Source organism: Podarcis liolepis (genome assembly GCF_965112155.1).
Source record: "Podarcis liolepis genome assembly, chromosome: 15".
Classification (NCBI taxonomy): domain Eukaryota; kingdom Metazoa; phylum Chordata; class Lepidosauria; order Squamata; family Lacertidae; genus Podarcis; species Podarcis liolepis.
The window spans coordinates 5,641,878-5,660,011 of NC_139566.1; the positions used below are offsets into that span (position 1 = coordinate 5,641,878).

Sequence of the window (18,134 nt, forward strand, 5' to 3'; positions counted from 1 at the left end):
CTGGGTCCCTAAAATAGGGGGTGTCTTATACACGGAAAAATACGGTAATTCAGCAAAATGGATAAATGGTTCCAGTGATGCCTGCTTTTCAAAGTCTGATAATAATAATAATAAAGAATAACAGCAACAATAATTTGCACCTCCAGTCCTCCACTGCTGCCCCCATGCCTCTTAGGACCCCACCCCTCCAAAAAAGTGTAGTGGCATAAGTTGTAATGTTAGTTCTTCACTAAATGGTTTAATCAGAACTGGAACGGGTGAGGTGCAGACAGAAGCCCCCCTCTGCAGCATTCGTAAAGTGAATGTGGGCGTAGGCATTTGTCGCAGCAGGTCTCCTTATACAGAGTCAGACCCTCCCATCTGTCAGGCCCATTATCATCATTGCTGACAGGTGGGGCGTTCGTAGCCCCCTCTGGAGGCACCAGGGACTGAACTTTCTGCCTGCAAAGCGGACCCCCTGCCAATGAGCCACAGCCCTTCCCTTTAAGGACACAGGAAGTTGCCTTACACTGAGTCAGATCACCACTCTTATCTACCTCGGTATGGCCTGCACTGACTGGCAGCAGCTCTCCTGGTTTTTGAGCAGGGGGACAACTCTCAGCCCTGCCTGGAGCTGCTTGGGAACTGAACCCAGGACCCTCTTCGAGCAAAGCACATGCTCTGCCACTGAAATACAACTGCTCCCTTTTTTTAAAAAGGAACTAAGATTCTAGTCCCCATGGTTCTGAAGAAAGGGCCTATTTAAACGAACAGAGGTCCCTGCCTTATTCCATGTCACACCCTTGATCCATTTAGCGCAGTATTTTCTGCACTGATTGGCTCTCCAGATTTTCGGTGGGGGAACAGTCCCAGCCCCACCTGCAGCCACTGGACATTGAACTTGGGACCTCCTGTATTCAAAGCACATGCTCAGCCACTGGGCTTTCCGCCCTTCCCCTGCAGAAGGTTAACAATCATCTGCGTGTAATCCTGGAAATATTTTTTCCAGCCTCGACTGCATTAAGTCATACTTGCTTGGCCCTGCCTCATGCCTGAGGAATGACTCGTCACTGCTGCCTCAGTGTCCCTGTCTTTTAAAAAGGAGACATGGACGCAGGACACCCTCGCTGATTCCTCGTTAATCCAGGAGACTTGGAGTAATTAGCCCTGATGAGGTATTTGACAAAACACGATGGCCCCGTGAGCTAGGGATTCTGCCTCTCCCGTCCTCGCCATATGACAAAGCACCTTGAAGACCTGACTAAATGGAGCTATTTATAAGCAGGGTGTCTGCAACCTGTGAATTTGAGCGCCTGTGAGTTCCTGAGCCTGAACGCGGGAGGGCCTTGCTGCATGCAGCCTTGGAGCCGTGTTTGCTTCGGTGATGTGCCACGGGGCCTGGCGGAAGGGGCTGTTTGGGAGAGCGAAAACCCTGTAGCTATAAAACCAGAGCAGGCGACCTCTCCCCTTTTGCATCCTGGCATGGTACAGCCCCAGCAGACCGTACCACGTGACACCTCTGACTTATTACAGCCAAGTTACAGGGAACCAGGCAGAGGGCCTTCTCAGTGGTGGCACCCACCCTGTGGAATGCCCTCCCACCAGATGTCAAAGAGAAGAACAACAGAAGACATCTGAAGGCAGCCCTCTTTAGGGAAGCTTTTAATGTTTAACAGACTACTGTATTTTAATATTCTGTTGGAAGCCGCCCAGAGTGGCTGGGAAAACCCAGCCAGATGGGCGGGGTATAAATAATAAATTATTATTGTTATTGTTGTTGTTGTTTCATAGAGTCACAGAATTGTAGAGTTACAAGGGACCCCGAGGGTCATCTAGTCCAGGGGCCGGCAAACTTTTTCAGCAGGGGGCCGGTCCACTGTTCCTCAGACCTTGTGGGGGGCCGAACTATATTTTTTTGGGGGAAATAATGAACGATTTTTGCCCACCCCCAAAGAGGCCTGAAGATGCTTCGCTTTACCTGTCCCAGTTGTTGTCCCAATAGCCACAGCTGGGCTTATCCAGCCAGCCAGGTGCCATGGCAGTTTCAGGTTAAGAACGGACCTCCAGAACAAATTAAGTTCTTAACCTGAGGTACCACTGTAATTTGAACAGAGGAGAGGAGGAGAAACGTGGGATGTAATAATGAAGATTTCATAGAATCATAGAATCATAGAGTTGGAAGAGACCACAAGGGCCATCGAGTCCAACCCCCTGCCAAGCAGGAAACACCATCAGAGCACTCCTGACATATGGTTGTCAAGCCTCTGCTTAAAGACCTCCAAAGTAGGAGACTCCACCACACTCCTTGGCAGCAAATTCCACTGTCAAACAGCTCTTACTGTCAGGAAGTTCTTCCTAATGTTTAGGTGGAATCTTCTTTCTTGTAGTTTAGATCCATTGCTCCGTGTCCACTTCTCTGGAGCAGCAGAAAACAATCTTTCTCCCTCCTCTATGTGACATCTTTTTATATATTTGAACATGGCTATCATATCACCCCTTAACCTCCTCTTCTCCAGGCTAAACATGCCCAGCTCCCTTAGCCGTTCCTCATAAGGCATCGTTTCCAGGCCTTTGACCATTTTGGTGGAGGCAATTCTACCTGGTTGTCATTTTCAGGTCCAAAAGGAAGCCAAAACTACGACCTGGGATTGAATCTCATTTCTGCCACAAACTGATCAGGCCAACCTTGGCAGGCTACACAATCTTTTGGTCTCGGTCTTGGCATTGAGCCCTGGGGATGATAATTCTGGCCTACCTGTCAAGGGTGATGTAAGGACGACGAGGTAAGCTACAGGAGGCGCTTTGAAAGCACTGCATAATTTCTAATTTTTGAAATTAGTGCAAGGTTCAAGGTCCTTGTATTAATTTGCAAGGCCCGAACAATTTAGGTCCAGCTTGGTGACTTCCTGGACCCTGGTTCCCTGAGTCGGTGAGGCACATTTGGCAACAATAAGAAGCCGAGCCTTTGGTGCCATTGGCCCAGTCCTGTGGAATGCTCTGCCACTAGATATTTAGCAGTCGCCTTCTGTGCCAACTTCTCAATGCCTGCAGAAAACTTTCCAAATTCTGCCAGATCTTCGTAAGCGATTAAGAGCACATCTTTCCACAACAGTTAACTGATGTCTGATTGTGTCTTGTCAGCCCAAGATGACACTGTGGTTTTTCGAGGAAGTAGTCAAGCACATGTCAAGGAAAATATTACTGGTGCCTACTTGCGCTTTTCCTCCCTGCCTTTGATCACCCTAAATAAAGCGGATTTGTTGGGTCCTTTTCTCAGAGGCCAGGCTCAACCCTCCCATTGATTCGAGGCCAATCCTCCAGAAGGCTGGCTTTCTGAATTCTTTCTCCTGTTCTCCCCCCTCCGGTGTCGTCGGAGGCTACCTATTTTAACTTGAACTTGAATTTCCTATGGTATGTGCTGCAGTGCTCATTTTCGAAAGCCTCCAGTGTCGTCTGGAGCAGATTAATTCGAAAGGTTGAAGTCCTTGGGCCACCATATGGTTGAGTTTAAAATAATGGATTTGGAGGAGATAGGCTGAAGGTTTGTTGTGTGTACAGAATTGTGTGTGAGCGAGGGAGAAACTTCAGAATGTGGCTTTTGGAGGAAGCAGCTGAAGTATTGCTGAGGATTTCATTTTTTTAAAGAGACAATTGCGAGCCCTTGTGGCTATTGAGAGGAAACTGTGGGTGGAGAGTCCCAGGATTATATGTCTTCTGGTTACAGGATCGGTTTATCCACCCACCCCTTAAAGGACGCTGCAGCCACAGTTTGGTGTGTCCTAAGATGCAGCAGCAGGGAGGGCCACAGTTTGATGCTATACTCTTGAGAAGAGAGAGCAGAACAGGTTTCCTGTAGGATGCTTGGATTAACTGGCGAGGAAACAGGGGCAAGAGTTTGGCACTGATGCTCAGAGGAAGAAGACTTCAGTCAGGGTTGAATTTTAATTGTGAGACCACCCTCTCGGCTCCCGGTGCCTTCAACTTTGTGTGTGTTTTCTGCATTTATTTCCCAAATTCTTTCCTCTAGGAGGCATACATAGTTCTCCCCCCCCCCATTATAGCCTCACAACTACCCTGTAAGGTAGGCCAAGCCATGAGTGAGCTCCATGACTGAGTGGAGATTCGAACCTGACCTCCCAGACCCCAGTCCAGCACTCTAACCCAGGCATAGGCAAACTCCGGCCCTCCAGATGTTTGGGACTACAATTCCCATCACCCCTAGCTAACAGGACCAGTGGTCAGGGATGATGGGAATTGTAGTCCCAAACATCTGGAGGGGAGGAGTTCCTATGTCTTCTCTAACCACTATGCCACACTGGCTCAATGTGTGTGGATGCAGAGAGGGGGGAGGGAATTGAAACATGCTTTTCAAGGTCTGACGTAATGTCTAGGTGTGCCAGCTTTCAAACCCATCTGCTAGGTATTAAATAGGCCCACTACATGCCACTACATCGACTGACTTGGATCATGTCCCCTTCCTCGGACATGATCGATCCGGTCGTTCCCCATGCTGTAGGCTTTTCTGTCTACTCGTTGGGTCTCTGGAGGAGTCTCTGCTTCACACAGAGACTCCTTTCTGATGAGGCGGCGTGCTCAGGAGTTCTGTGCAGAAGTGCTCAGAACACAGTCTCAGCCAGAAACACAGAGCAGGAAGCTCCTTCTGAAGCAGAATTGCTCAAAGCCCAGGCAGGCTTGTGTAGGGAGATACGGTCCTTCAGACAATTTGGGACCCAAGCCATATAGTATATACTTATAGCAAGAATTCCCAAAGTGGGTGGCACTACTCTCTTTGGTGTTTGTGTGTGATTCTCTAGGAAGCTCGTCCATTTTCTTCAATTAGTTAAATATTTTTAATTGGATATTGAATAAATGTGCAATTGATCATTACTACTCTGAATTTTATTGTGTTACTAACTTCCTTGGAGGGTCATATTCTGAATAATTCTTTTCATAGGGTAGTGGGCATTGGGGGCGAGTTTATGGAGCCAAGGGAGCAGTGTTAGAAACTGAGATATATAAGCCAGGGGCCAAATGGCTCCTTAAACCAGGGTTACAGTCGCCAAAACGGAAGGCCTAGTTGCCATTTGGGGGTCAGATGGCTCGAAAGTCGTATTTTTCAATGCAACTTTTTGGTTCCTGAAATTCATTCTGATTGTGCAGATAAAATATTGTTGTTGTTTAGTCGTTTAGTCGTATCCGACTCTTCGTGACCCCCTGGACCAGAGCACGCCAGGCCCTCCTGTCTTCCACTGCCTCCCGCAGTTTGGTCAAACTCATGCTGGTAGCTTCGAGAACACTGTCCAACCATTTCGTCCTCTGTCGTCCCCTTCTCCTTGGGCCCTCCATCTTTCCCAACATCAGGGTCTTTTCCAGGGAGTCTTCTCTTCTCATGAGGTGGCCAAAGTCTTGGAGCCTCAGCTTCAGGATCTGTCCTTCCAGTGAGCACTCAGGGCTGATTTCCTTCAGAATGGATACGTTTGATCTTCTTGCAGTCCATGGGACTCTCAAGATAAAATATAGCGGACTGAATTCTACAGGATGTGTTGCTGATGTGCAAAAACAGTCAAGATCCAAGGATCTCTAAGCGTGCGTCTCCAGATGGTGAAGACGTCCGCCGCCATCCTGGCGCCCAGGCATCTTCACTTGGTTGCAAGTCACGGATAGCCAGGTGCAAAATGCTCTGCAAGGGAGTGATGGCTTGAAAAGGTTTGGAAACCACAGGTGTATATAGCATCTTGCAAAAATACCTACCAGCCTGTTAGCATGGCTCAATCAAAGCCTGCCACTGGTAGCTCACCGCTCGTTCGGACAAGAGACCCGCAGCTAGGACATGGCAGGGCAATGTGCGTGTCCGAGTGGATTTTCTTTGCTTCCGGGCTGCGCTTGCTGGCATTGAGCTTGTGGTTTGCACCCTCCTTGCGCCCTGCTGAGTCACTGGGAGAGCTTTGTTTGCATCCCGCTGATTGTGAGTGACAGGGCTATCTTTACCAACGATGCTGTCATGTTGCCTTGGCCGCTCAAGGCAAGCAGATTCCTCCCGGGGCGTAAGCGGGAGAACCTTGGCTGAAACCATTTTGGCCAAGTCATGTTGTGACATACAGTGGCGTAGCGTGGGGGGTGCAGGGGGGGCCGGCCGCACCGGGCGCAACATCTGGGGGTTAGGGTTAGGGGGCGCAAATCCACGGGTTAGGGGGCGCAAATCCACGGATTAGGGGGGCAAATTACTTGCCTTGCCCCGGGTGCTGACAGCCCACGCTACGCCACTGGTGACATAAGAAGCAGCCTCCTAGTGAAACAGACCCTTAGTCTATGTAGTGCAATGTTGCCTACACTGACTGGCAGCCACGGCTCTCCCGGAATTCAGGCAGGGGACATTCAAGACCTTGCTTAGAGATTCTGTCGGGGATTGAAACTGCGGCTTTCTGCATGCAAAGCAGAAGCGTCTTCCCTGAGCTACCCCTAAAAGTAAAGTCAAGGTTCTTAGTCCTCATGTTTCTGAATAAAGTGCTGAATTAATAGGATTATTTAAAAATACAGTATTCATTAGCATAGAAAGGTTCCATATTCGAAGTCAGACCATTGAGGTCCAGCTGGCTCAGTATCGTCATGCCTCGGTTGTAAATATTAAGATTATACCAGCGAGAATGAGTCTTTCTGTAAAATAATAATAAAAAAGATTTAAACCAAGTCTTACTGACTAGTGATTTAAATCGTGATTTAAATAGATTTGATTTAAATCAAATCCACCCTGACTTAACGTTGAAAGTGAAGTTCAAATTATTGGATTGCTCAGTTGGTTAGAGCGTGGTGTTGATAACGCCAAGGTTGGGACTGCTTTGTATTCCTGCGTTGCAGGGGATTGGACCAGAGATCCTCTGGGTCCCTTTCAATCCTATGATTCTGTGATCTTGCTTGGTACGATTCCCTCTGGAAAAGAGGTATAATGGAGAAAATGGAACATAATTTGGGATTTTGATAAAGGCTAGAACCTCCAGACACTTTGTTGACAAAATTGCTCTGACTTGGACGCCGCAGTTGATACAGGTCCGGTGGGTGTAACTTTGGCCTCTTGCTTGTCCTGTGTTAATGGATGCTTTCCAATTTGTGCCGCCCGAGGATGTGGGCAGGATCCTTGGGAAATGTGAGAGCCGCCACATGTGCGCTTGATCCTTTCCCATCCTGGCTCATCCAAAGGGCGAGCGGAGGCCAAAAAATATAATCCAGAAACAATGGAAATGTTCAAATGATTCTTTATGTAGACAAAGATTAAATGTAAGGTATTGGTTGTGTTTAGAATAGATTTATGAAAGATTTAGAAAACCTATTGATTAGAATATTTGTGTGAGATTGTATGGGGAAAATACGGAATAGCAGATACAATCTTGCTTAAAATGTATTTAGGAAGTGCAGTGTAAGCGATGGAAGTCGGTCAATGAATTTTATTATTGAGATATTTGTAGAATAAATTTGGAAGAAATTCTTCCAACTTTTCTTCTTCTTTTTCTCTTTATTTTTTCTTTTCTTGCTTTTTTCTCTTTTGTTCTTTTTTATATGTCTGCTTATCTGAAATATGTATGTATATATGTATTTGCAATATTTTGCTTATATTTTGCAATAATTATGTTAAATAAATTAAAAATTATGTTAAAAAAAGCAAAAAACAAAGGGCGAGCGGAGGGCTGGCAGAGGGGGCGAAGGTGCCTCCTTAGAACAAGAAAGGATTCCAGGGCACCTAAAGGAGGCAGTTAAAAAACTTCTGTTGAAAAAGCCCTTCCTGAATCTCACCGTATTGGATAGTTATCAGCCAGTTTCCAACATCCCTTTCGAGGGAAGGAATTAAAATGTGTGGTGGCATCTCAGCTCCCGTGCTTTCTGGAGGAGAAAGATTCTTGAGACCCATGTCCATCCGGCTTCAGGCCTGGCTGTGGGACAGAAATGGCTTCGGTCACCTTGGTGGGTGACTTATGTTGGGAACTGGACAGGAGGAAGGTGTCTCTGTTCTGCTGGACCTCTTGGCGGATTTCGATACCATCAGCCATGGTATCCTTCTGGGCTGCCTGGCTGGGATGGGACTTGGAGGCACCGTTTTTCAGTGGCTCCGTTCCTTCTTGCCGAGGTGAACCCAGAAGGCTCATAATTATTTGTATGGATTAAGCAGAGATTATATAGTTTTAATTCTATCAGTGTTAACTTGTATTTTAATGGTCAATTTTTCTATATTCTTGTTTTTATCTGTAAGCCTCCTTGAGTCCCATCAGGGAAAATGGTGGAGTACAATTAAATGCAATAATAATAATAATAATAATAATAATAATAATAATAATAATAATAATGGATTTGGCATTTTTTTACTACAAATAAAGCAAAGCTATCATTTACAAGACGACCTTTGTCATGACATGAACTTGGCAAATCTGGAACTAGACTTCATAATCCGACAACGCTGGTATTCTTTTCTTTGTTATTTGTTAGTAAATTTTTATTATTTATTTTAAATATTCTTTTCCCAACAATTCTGATTATCACAATATATTCCCTTTGACTCTGCTGAGTCTTGACTTCCCTCCCTCCCTCCAGTATATTTATCACATTCTTATCACGTATATTATTCTTATATCTCTACTATTTTACATTCAATGTATTATTCCAGCCTTGCTAGTGTCTTTAAGTTTTTACAGTTCTCCTTTAAGTATTCAATAAATTTACTCCAATTGTTCTTGTGTCTCTGGTCCTCTTGGTCCCGGATCCGCCCTGTCAATTTGGCAAGTTCCGCAAATTCTGTCATCTTCATCTCCTGGGTGGTTGGTATATCTTGTGTTTTCCATTTTTGGGCCGGTAGGGTTCTTGCGGCGGCTGTGGCATACATAAACAGATTCTGATCTTTTGTTTTAATCTCCCCTTTTCTTTGTTATTTTAACCCATGTGCAACTGTACTCATTCTACCTGCCCATTTGATAATTTTGTTTTTCGTCTTTTCATTTTCACCCGACATCTCTGTTCTCGGTATGTTATAAAATGAAATTTTAAAAAATAAGAAAAGGTTTAGCAAGAAGGGAAGAGGAGGTCCATCTTCACCATTTGCCGCAAGCTGTATAAAGAAAGGGCCAGACTCACTTCTCTGGGGAGGGAGTCCCACAATTTAGGGGCCGCCATGTTGTTGTTGTTGAGTCGTTTAGTTGTGTCCGACTCTTCGTGACCCCCTGGACCAGAGCACGCCAGGCACTCCTGCCTTCCACTGCCTCCCGCAGTTTGGTCAAACTCATGCTGGTGGCTCTGAGAACACTGTCCAACCATCTCGTCCTCTGCCGTCCCCTTCTCCTTGTGCCCTCCATCTTCCCCAACATCAGGGTCTTTTCCAGGGAGTCTTCTCTTCTCAGGAGGTGGCCAAAGTCTTGGAGCCTCAGCTTCAGGATCTGTCCTTCCAGTGAGCACTCAGGGCTGATTTCCCTAAGAATGGAGAGGTTTGATCTTCTTGCAGGCCGCCATAGAGAAGCCTGAATATGAGATTCCTGTATTGCATGGGGGTGGGGACTGCGTGGCCCTCGTGGTTCCTTCCAACTCTACAAGTTTACGATTCCATGGCCCGCCTTTCCTGCCTTGCAGCCCCCGTACCCAAAGGCGTTTGCTGGAAATCTCCGAGCGGCGGCAGCTGTGGAAACACTTGGGGAGCTGCCATCTGCAGGCTTCGCAGACCATTTTTGCCACATAATTTATAGTTTTGCTTTTCTGGGAAAACAAGAGTGGCGACGCAGCATCCGTCCTCCCTGGGTGTGTCTGGAGCGCTCCCTCTCCCTTGTTTGAATTGGCTTCTCCTGGAGCTGGTTTTCTGGAGAGCCTTCAGATAATCCTGACCGCCTTCTCCCCACACGGGGGAAACCAGAGTTCAAGGCTGCCAGCCTCTGTTTCTGCCAAACAGACAAACAAACAAGCAAACAAACAGACAAGAGTGCTAATTTGCAACTGCTGTTTTGCAGCAGCTGCCTGAAGACCTCTGCTTTTGCGACTGCTGTGGGGAACCTGTGGTTTTCCAGATGTTGCTGGACTCTCCAGCCCCCCGCTCTGTCATCCTTAACCAGCCAGCCAGCATGTTGGCTGGCAGGAGCCTGAAGCCCAACAGTATTAGGGTGGCAAGGCTGGCTACAGCCGACCAGAAGGTTGCCGTTACCACCCCACATTGCTTTACACCCTTTGCATAAGTGGTACAGTGGTGCCCCGCAAGACGAATGCCTCGCAAGACGGAAAACTCGCTAGACGAAAGAGTTTTCCGTTTTGGAGGTGCTTCGCAAAACGAATTTCCTATGGGCTTGCTTCGCAAGACGACAATGTCTTGCGAGTTCCTGCTGGTTTTTTTTCCTTTCCCCCCTCTTTTTCTAAGCCGCTAAGCCGCTGATCCGATCAGCAGATAACCCGCTAATAGCGCTAATAGCGCTAATCCGCTAATCCGTCAATGGGCTTGCTTCGCAAGATGAAAAAACCGCTAGACGAAGAGAATCACAGAACGGATTCTTTTTGTCTTGCGAGGCACCACTGTACCCAAACTTTTTTGGGAGGGACCACTGTCCTCTTGGTTCCATCAACTTACCCTATATAAAAAACATTATCCAGAAGAGTGGTTTGCATGACCCGCTAAGAAAGAGAATACAGTGGTACCTCAGGTTACATACGCTTCAGGTTACAGACTCCGCTAACCCAGAAATAGTACCTCGGGTTAAGAACGTTGCTTCAGGATGAGAACAGAAATCGCCCTCCAGCAGCACAGTGGCAGTGGGAGGCCCCATTAGCTAAAGTGGTGCTTCAGGTTAAGAATAATTTCAGGTTAAGAACGGACCTCTGGAACGAATTAAGTTCTTAACCCGAGGTACCACTGTACAGTGTTACAAACACTTCAGGTTACAAACTCCGCTAACCCGTAAGTAGTACCTCGGGTTGAGAACTTTGCCCCAGGATGAGAACAGAAATCGGGTGTCAGCGGTGCGGCACCAGCGGGAGGCCCCATTAGCGAAAGCGTGCCTCAGGTTAAGAATGGTTTCGGGTTAAGAATGGACGAATTAAGTTTGTAACCCGAGGTACCACTGTAACGCGATGAAATTCAGAACTAGACATTGCATTCAAAATCCAGTTAAAACTATTTAGTTTAATTAGTTCCACAAAACTGATGAAATTGAGCCAGGGATTCCAGATTTGCTGATAACTGGGTGGTCATTTATGCTGCCCTGCCGCCCCCTTGCTGCTTAATGCTCCCTCTGGGAATCCCACTGCCCCCCCCCCAAGGTGATTTACTCCCCACTTAGGGAGCCCCTGGTCTAAACCCCCTCCCTCTCCCGGATGGGGCATGTACTGACCCAAAACCCCTTGGGTAGCGGGAGAGCCCATTCTGCCTTCACTTTCTGTGGGGGGGGGGGCAGGGGGAGGCTCGTGCAGAGAGTGGACGAAAGCCTTGCCAATGGACCTTTGGCTGGATTTGGGGTGGGGGGCTGGCTGCCTGCTGGAGACCCTGCCCTTCATTTTGAGCAGTGTGGCGGCCAAAGATTCATTGTAGCACATTACAAGAATGAATATTCCGACGAAGCGTCAGGGAGAGCTTTCTGCGGGGAAGAGCTGTGGGCCAGTGGAATGGGTGACACCTCGGAAGATGGTGGACTTTCCTTCACGGGAGGTTTTTAAACAGTTTGGATGGTCCGTCTGTCAGGGATGTTTGGACTAGTAGACCCTTGGGGTCCCGTCCAATTCTACGATTCTGTGTCATAGCTGTTGGCTAGGGTTTTGCTAAACGTGACATCTATATGCTTGTAACAGCCCATTTATTTGTTTGTTTCCAGCACTGACCTGTTGCGCTTCCTCGTTTCATTTGGACACATTTTTATGTTGTGTGGGGCGTCCTTTTCCTTTCCTGAGTGCGTTGCAGGGGGTTGGTCTGGATGACCCTTTGGGTCCCTTCCACCTCCACAGTTCTGTGATTCTGTGAATGCAAAGCATAGTTTCCCTGCACGCGGCTCTGACCTGTTTAGGCACCTTCCGGGTATTTTACAAATGCCTTAAAATGACCAATAAAGAGATTTCTAGTTGCCCACCCAAGTTTTTCAGACAACCTGTAAATCTGGCCCTTCCTTGCCTCTTCCCTCCTCCAGACTGAAGCGGAAGCCTGGATCGATGTCCCACCCGTTCCCACCCACCCGCAAGGAATTCATGATCACATGACCCTGGATATGGACGTCGTCCTATCGGATTTTGTACGCTCAACAGGGGCAGAGCCAGGATTGGCAAGGGATCTTCTTGAAGGTGATGCCCTCCCCCTTTTGATTTCTGAAATTCTACTTAGTTTTCAGGACATGTTTTGCAAAGAGACTCGTATCTTCGAAAGAGAGAGCTCTCTGTGTTTGGCCAGAACCATGTGTCAAGGAAGTAAACACAAGAGTTCTCATTGGCACCAGGAAGTCTCTCCTTCTTGTTTTATGTTAAGAAGGACATCTGTGGGGTGGGGTGGGGCTTTTCTAGATAATAGGGGATACAATTTTGAGTGGGTGGCGGCGATGAGATATGTTGGGTGCTGCTTCTTGATAGAAGAGGCAGATTTGACAAGCATCGTTGAGGTGATGGGATGGCCACCTTCGGACATCTGAAGGGCCGTCATTGTGGAAGGTGGAGTAAGCTCATGTCCTGCTGCTCCAGAGGGGAGGACCCAAACCAATGGATTCAAATTGTAAGAATGGAGATTCCAGCTGAACATTAGGAAGGAAGAACTTTCTGAGAGCAGGTGGAGTCTCCTTCTTTGGAGGTCTTTAAGCAGAGGCTTGACAACCATATGTCAGGAGTGCTCTGATGGTGTTTCCTGCTTGGCAGGGGGTTGGACTCGATGGCCCTTGTGGTCTCTTCCAACTCTAGGATTCTATGATTCTATGATTCTAGGTGCTCTTTCTGAAGGCAGCCCTGTTTAGGGAAGCTTTTAATGTTTAACAGACTATTGTATTTTAATATTCTGTTGGAAGCCGCCCAGAGTGGCTGGGGAAACCCAGCCCAATTGGTGGGGTATAAATAAATTATTATTATTATTATTATTATTATTATTATTATTATTATTATTATTATTATTAAAGGTGGAGAGCTCTCCTTCATTGGAGGTTTTTCAACAGAGGTTAGATGGCCATCTGTCAGGGATTCTTGAACGGTGATTCCTACATTGCAGGGGGTTGGATTAGATGACCGGGGCGGGCGGGGAGGCATCTTCCACCTCTACAGTTCTGTGATTCTAGGATCTGTGATTTGGAGAGGTGAGGGGACCTCTGCTTGGGGCTAGTTTGGCGGCTTTCCTTCTCTGAACCCTCTCCCTTCTCTTTCCTCTGGCGCAGGGAAAAACTGGGACCTGAGCGCTGCCCTGAGTGACTTTGAGCAGCTCCGGCAGGTGCACGCCGGGAACCTCCCCCATTCCTTCAACGAAGGCCGGGCCTTCAAGCACGTGGAAAAGGACGTGGCGTGGCCCCCGCGGCCCCCACTCCAGCGCCAGGATGACATTGTGCAAGGTAGGAGGGGGCAGCCTTGATCGTGGGTGTTTGCTGCACAGGGGAGGCGTGGCCCCTGTCCTCTTAAGCCCCTCATCCTCTGCTGCGGTTCTGATGAAGAGCTGCAGTTCAGTACTTAGAGAGCGTCAGCATGGTTGCAGAAAGTTCCCGATTCAGTCCTCAGTGGCTGCCAGTCAGAGTTGACAGTCCTGAGCTTGATGGACCCAAGAGTCTGGCTCCAGCAGTGACTCCACTTGCGAATAAGCCAGCTGTTTGTGGCTTTGTGGTGCTGAAAACAACTAGAAGTGTGGTGGATCTCCTCCAGCATCCTCTTCCCACAGTGGCCAGCCTGGGGGGGGGGGGGGAACCTGCAAGCAAGATTTGAGCACAAGAGCCCTCTATCCTCCTTGCAGTTCCCAGCAACTAGTATTCAGGAACATTGCTGCCTCTGAGAGTGGAGGCAAAGCAGAGCCACTGATAGGCTCATCCTCCACCAGTTTGTCCAGTCTTCTTTTAAAGACAACTAAGATGGTGCCCCGGACGCGGGTGGCGCTGTGGGTTAAACCACAGAGCCTAGGACTTGCCGATCAGAAGGTCGGCGGTTCAAATCCCCGCGACGGGGTGAGCTCCCGTTGCTCAGTCCCAGCTTCTGCCAACCTAGCAGTTCGAAAGCACCTCAAAGTGCAAGTAGATAAATAGGTACCACTCTGGCGGGAAGGTAAACGGCGTTTCCGTGCGCTGCTCCGGTTCGCCAGAAGCGGCTTAGTCATGCTGGCCACATGACCCAGAAGCTGTACGCCGGCTCCCTTGGCCAATAAAGCGAGATGAGCCCCGCAACCCCAGAGTCGGCAACGACTGGACCTAATGGTCAGGGGTTCCTTTACCTTTACCTTTAAGATGGTGCCCATCGCTGCCTCCTCTGGGAGGAGTCAGGTCTGTAGTTTAACCATGCAGTCCTGTCTTTTACCCTTCCTTCGTTAGCATAGTTTCTGTTGTATGCTCCTGTTTATCTTGGCCTTTGGCACCTGAGATATGTATGTTTTCAGGACCCAGCCCTATTCCCGTGGCTGTGATTTGTCTTAAACTCTTTCTAATATTTAATTTTAAACTGCTGTAAATTCTTCCGCCCCTGTGAAGGGTGGGGAATAAATTCAATGCATCATAATACATGCAGGTCCTGCTTTCCAAATCCTCGCTGTATGAAAATCCACTTATCCAAACACAAACCTTGCTATGCACAACACAGATTCAACTATCCAAATGGCTGGAGCTGGCCCACTTCCTTCCTTCCTTCCTTCCTTGGAGTTGGCTGGTCGGTGGCAGCCATTTTCAGGCATTTCAGGGAGGGAGAGAGATCGGACAAATCAGTTTTTGCTTCGTTTCTCGTTTTGCTGGTTGGCTGCAGCCATTTTGGGGAGAAACCATGGAAGGAGCATCTGGGGCCAGGGCAGAGATTGAGCAAATCCCCAATTAGAAATGGTCCCACAGGAGATAATGGAGACCACCGGCTCTCCATGTGAACACTCGACCTAGCGAACGGTTTCCTAGGAATGTGTTGCATTCAAGAAAGCCTGCGTTGATGAAATAATGGCTCCCCTTTCTTTTTTCAGAGAAGCGCCTGTCTCGCGGCATCTCTCATGCCAGCTCCACCATCGTCTCCATGGCTCGCTCTCACGTCTCCAGCAACGGGGGCGGGGGCAGCGGCGGGGGGGTCGGCGGCAGCGGGGAGCACCTCCCAGAGATGCCCATCTGTACCTTCCAGCTTCCCGACCTGACCGTCTACAACGAGGAGTTCCGGTGCTTCATCGAGCGCGATCTCATCGAGCAGTCGATGCTGGTGGCGCTGGAGCAGGCTGGTAAGCGCCCATGACGTCAACGCCGCACCATGTCTGTTTTCTTGGGTGGCGGTTGCCCAGGATGTAAACTTCCCTGGGTGCCCTTTCCCCTCTGAAGACCAGGCCCAGCGCTAGAGCATGGGGAAGGATTGCCCAGCTGGCCTGGCCACAGAAGCGATGAGGTGATGCCTGTCATTGGAATTCTACTCAATATTGATCCAGAGCAGAACTCCAGCATATAGTTAGCAGAGTAAAAACTTCAACACGTTGCAGGATTCCCAATAAATAGACCAGAGGCAATTGGATTTCATCCAGCAGAGATTTACTGCTACTGAAGGCAAATAAGCATAATGGTCACAAATCCAATACTGGGTGGCACTGTGGTCTAAACCACTGAGCCTCTTGGGCTTGCTGATCAGAAGGTCGGCAGTTCGAATCCCCGCGACGGAGGGAGCTCCCATTGCTCTGTCCCAGCTCCTGCCAACCTAGCAGTTCGAAAGCACACCAGTGCAAGTAGATAAATAGGTACCGCTGTGGCGGGAAGGTAAACAGCATTTCCTTGCATTCTGGCACTCGTCACGGTCGTCCGTGCGCCAGCAGCGGTTTAGACATGCTGGCCACATGACCTGGAAAGCTGTCTGTGGACAAACGCTGGCTCCCTCGGCCTGAAAGCGAGATGAGTGCCACAACCCCATAGTCACCTTTGACTGGACTTAACCATCCAGGCGTCCTTCACCTTCACCTTTACCTTTACCTTTTATTATTTATTGATTACATTTATATAGCACTTTTTCCTCCCAATGTGGTGTGGCTGGTTCTCCTCCTGCTCCCCACTTTAGCCTAACAACAGTCCTGTGAAGTAGGCTGAGAGGTGATGACTAGCCCCCAAAATCACACCCCGTGAGCTTCATGGCTGAGTGGGGATTCGAACCGTGATCTCCCAGATCCTAGTCCAATACCACACTGGCTCTTAATTCATATATATATTTATATCCTATCATATATCGCAGAATTGCAGCTGGAGAGTCTTATCTGAATTGTAGGGAAGAACAGTCCATTTTTATAAATAAATAAATTGTCCCGATCGCTCCTTGCAGATACAGTGGCACCTCGGGATGCGAATGGGATCCGTTTCAGAGCCTCGTTCGCATCCCGAAGTGAACGTAACCTGTGTCCATGTGTGCGCGGGCCATGTTTTGGCATGCGCGTGATGTCATTTTGATGGTCTGCGCATGTGCGCACGGTGAAACCGGATACCCCGTTACTTCCGGGTTGCCGCGGAGCACAACCCAAATTTGCCTAACCCAAAGAGTATTCATCCCGAGGTATGACTGTAGCTGACACTTTGAATTTGGGGGGCGGGGGGGGGTGGATGTTGGGAAATCGGACCACAAAACCTACTTTGTCACAGCTCCTGTGGCTCTCGGGTCACACTTTCCTCACGTTCATCCTGTTAGCATCCACTGACACCCCTCCTTTCAGGTTTAATTGTAGGTTGTTGTCGTTTTAAAGAGGTATATCAGGAAAAACCGATCTTCAGCCAAGCCAGGCCCTGACCAGCCTGGAGACGCGTTCAGGCGGCTCCCTCGTTCCTTCTCCCCCGGGGACGTTTGAGAGGCCCTGCGAGGCAGAATATTTCCGCAAGGTGTGCCGTCCTCTGACATAACCTGCTGTTATTCCTCGGGAAGGCAGGGATGTCAGCCTGCTCCAACTCCCCGCCTCCAAATACTGTGCAGACATTTTTTCCTCTGAGTGGCAAGAAAGGGGGCGCAATCTCTGGAACCCTTTTTGCTGTTCCCACAACTGTTCCGGCTTCCCCTCAGATGTGATTTCATCTCTTCTGCTGTTTTGGGGCCCTCTTCCATCCAGCGATGGGGTTAGGTGCTCCTCAGACGTTTACTTTTCTTGATTTTACTGCCTTATCTCTTGTAAATCGCTTTGAGGTTTTTTTTAGTGGTGTGTAAATTTTATGAAACGAAACAAAAAACTGGTCTCCTGGTGCATCAAATGTCTAGTGAACTGTGGCTGATGTTGGTGTGACACTTGTAGAGAGAGAGGCTGGGCTCGAAAATGCCCGGAACTTTGAAAAGCATGAAATAACTGCTTCCTGTTTGTTCACCTTTTTGACCAGGTCGTCTGAACTGGTGGGCTAATGTCGATCCCAGCTGCCAGCGGTTGCTCCCCTTAGCCACGACGGGCGACGGGAACTGCCTGCTCCACGCTGCATCGCTAGGTAAGACCTCCCTGGCACCAGCGCCGTGCATTTTAAAAGCCAGTGCGATGGGTCGCCACACAGCGTCCCTGAGCCTTCCACAGAGCCCACAAAATATTTCAGTAAATATCCCCTGCAAAGCAATCCACGATGCACACAAAGCTCTTCCTGTTTAGATCCCGTCTGCCCAGGCCGAGCCTCGCTTGCACACACCACGCAGCAGCCATTTGTGCAATGCCACGCCCTCTTGGCGGCCATTTTGTGCCTGGCGCCCACGGCACCTTCCTCAAAATTCTAAAAGGTTGCTGACTCCTGGCATAGAATGAGGTATCGAGAGGCCACTTCAAATCTCCTAATACACAGCTTAACTGTGTGTGTTAGCATATCTATAAATGTTTATATGGGCAAGTAAGAATGTGTGTGCCTGTGTGTGTGTATATATGCAAATATTTATTTACATTACATGCTGTATATGTATAGGTAGGCTCTATATCAGGCACCCCCAAACTCGTCCCTCCAGATGTTTTGGGATTACAATTCCCATCATCCCTGACCACTGGTCCTATTAGCTAGGGATGATGGGAAAATGAGAAAATGAACGTTTTCCAGGAA

The 18,134-nt window shown here is 48.4% G+C and overlaps 1 protein-coding gene across 3 annotated transcripts in view; it reads left to right on the forward strand.

Moving 5' to 3' along the window:
- OTUD7B (OTU deubiquitinase 7B) overlaps positions 1–18,134 on the forward strand; it is a 51,481-nt gene that overhangs the window by 18,703 nt on the left and 14,644 nt on the right. For all 3 annotated transcript variants that reach the window (XM_083477023.1, XM_083477022.1, XM_083477021.1), the window contains exons 2-5: positions 12,108–12,258; positions 13,326–13,496; positions 15,086–15,331; positions 17,442–17,543. In XM_083477023.1, coding sequence (XP_083333149.1) covers positions 12,174–12,258; positions 13,326–13,496; positions 15,086–15,331; positions 17,442–17,543 — 604 coding nt within the window. In that variant the 5' untranslated portion in view covers positions 12,108–12,173. The remainder of the gene's footprint in view (positions 1–12,107; positions 12,259–13,325; positions 13,497–15,085; positions 15,332–17,441; positions 17,544–18,134) is intronic.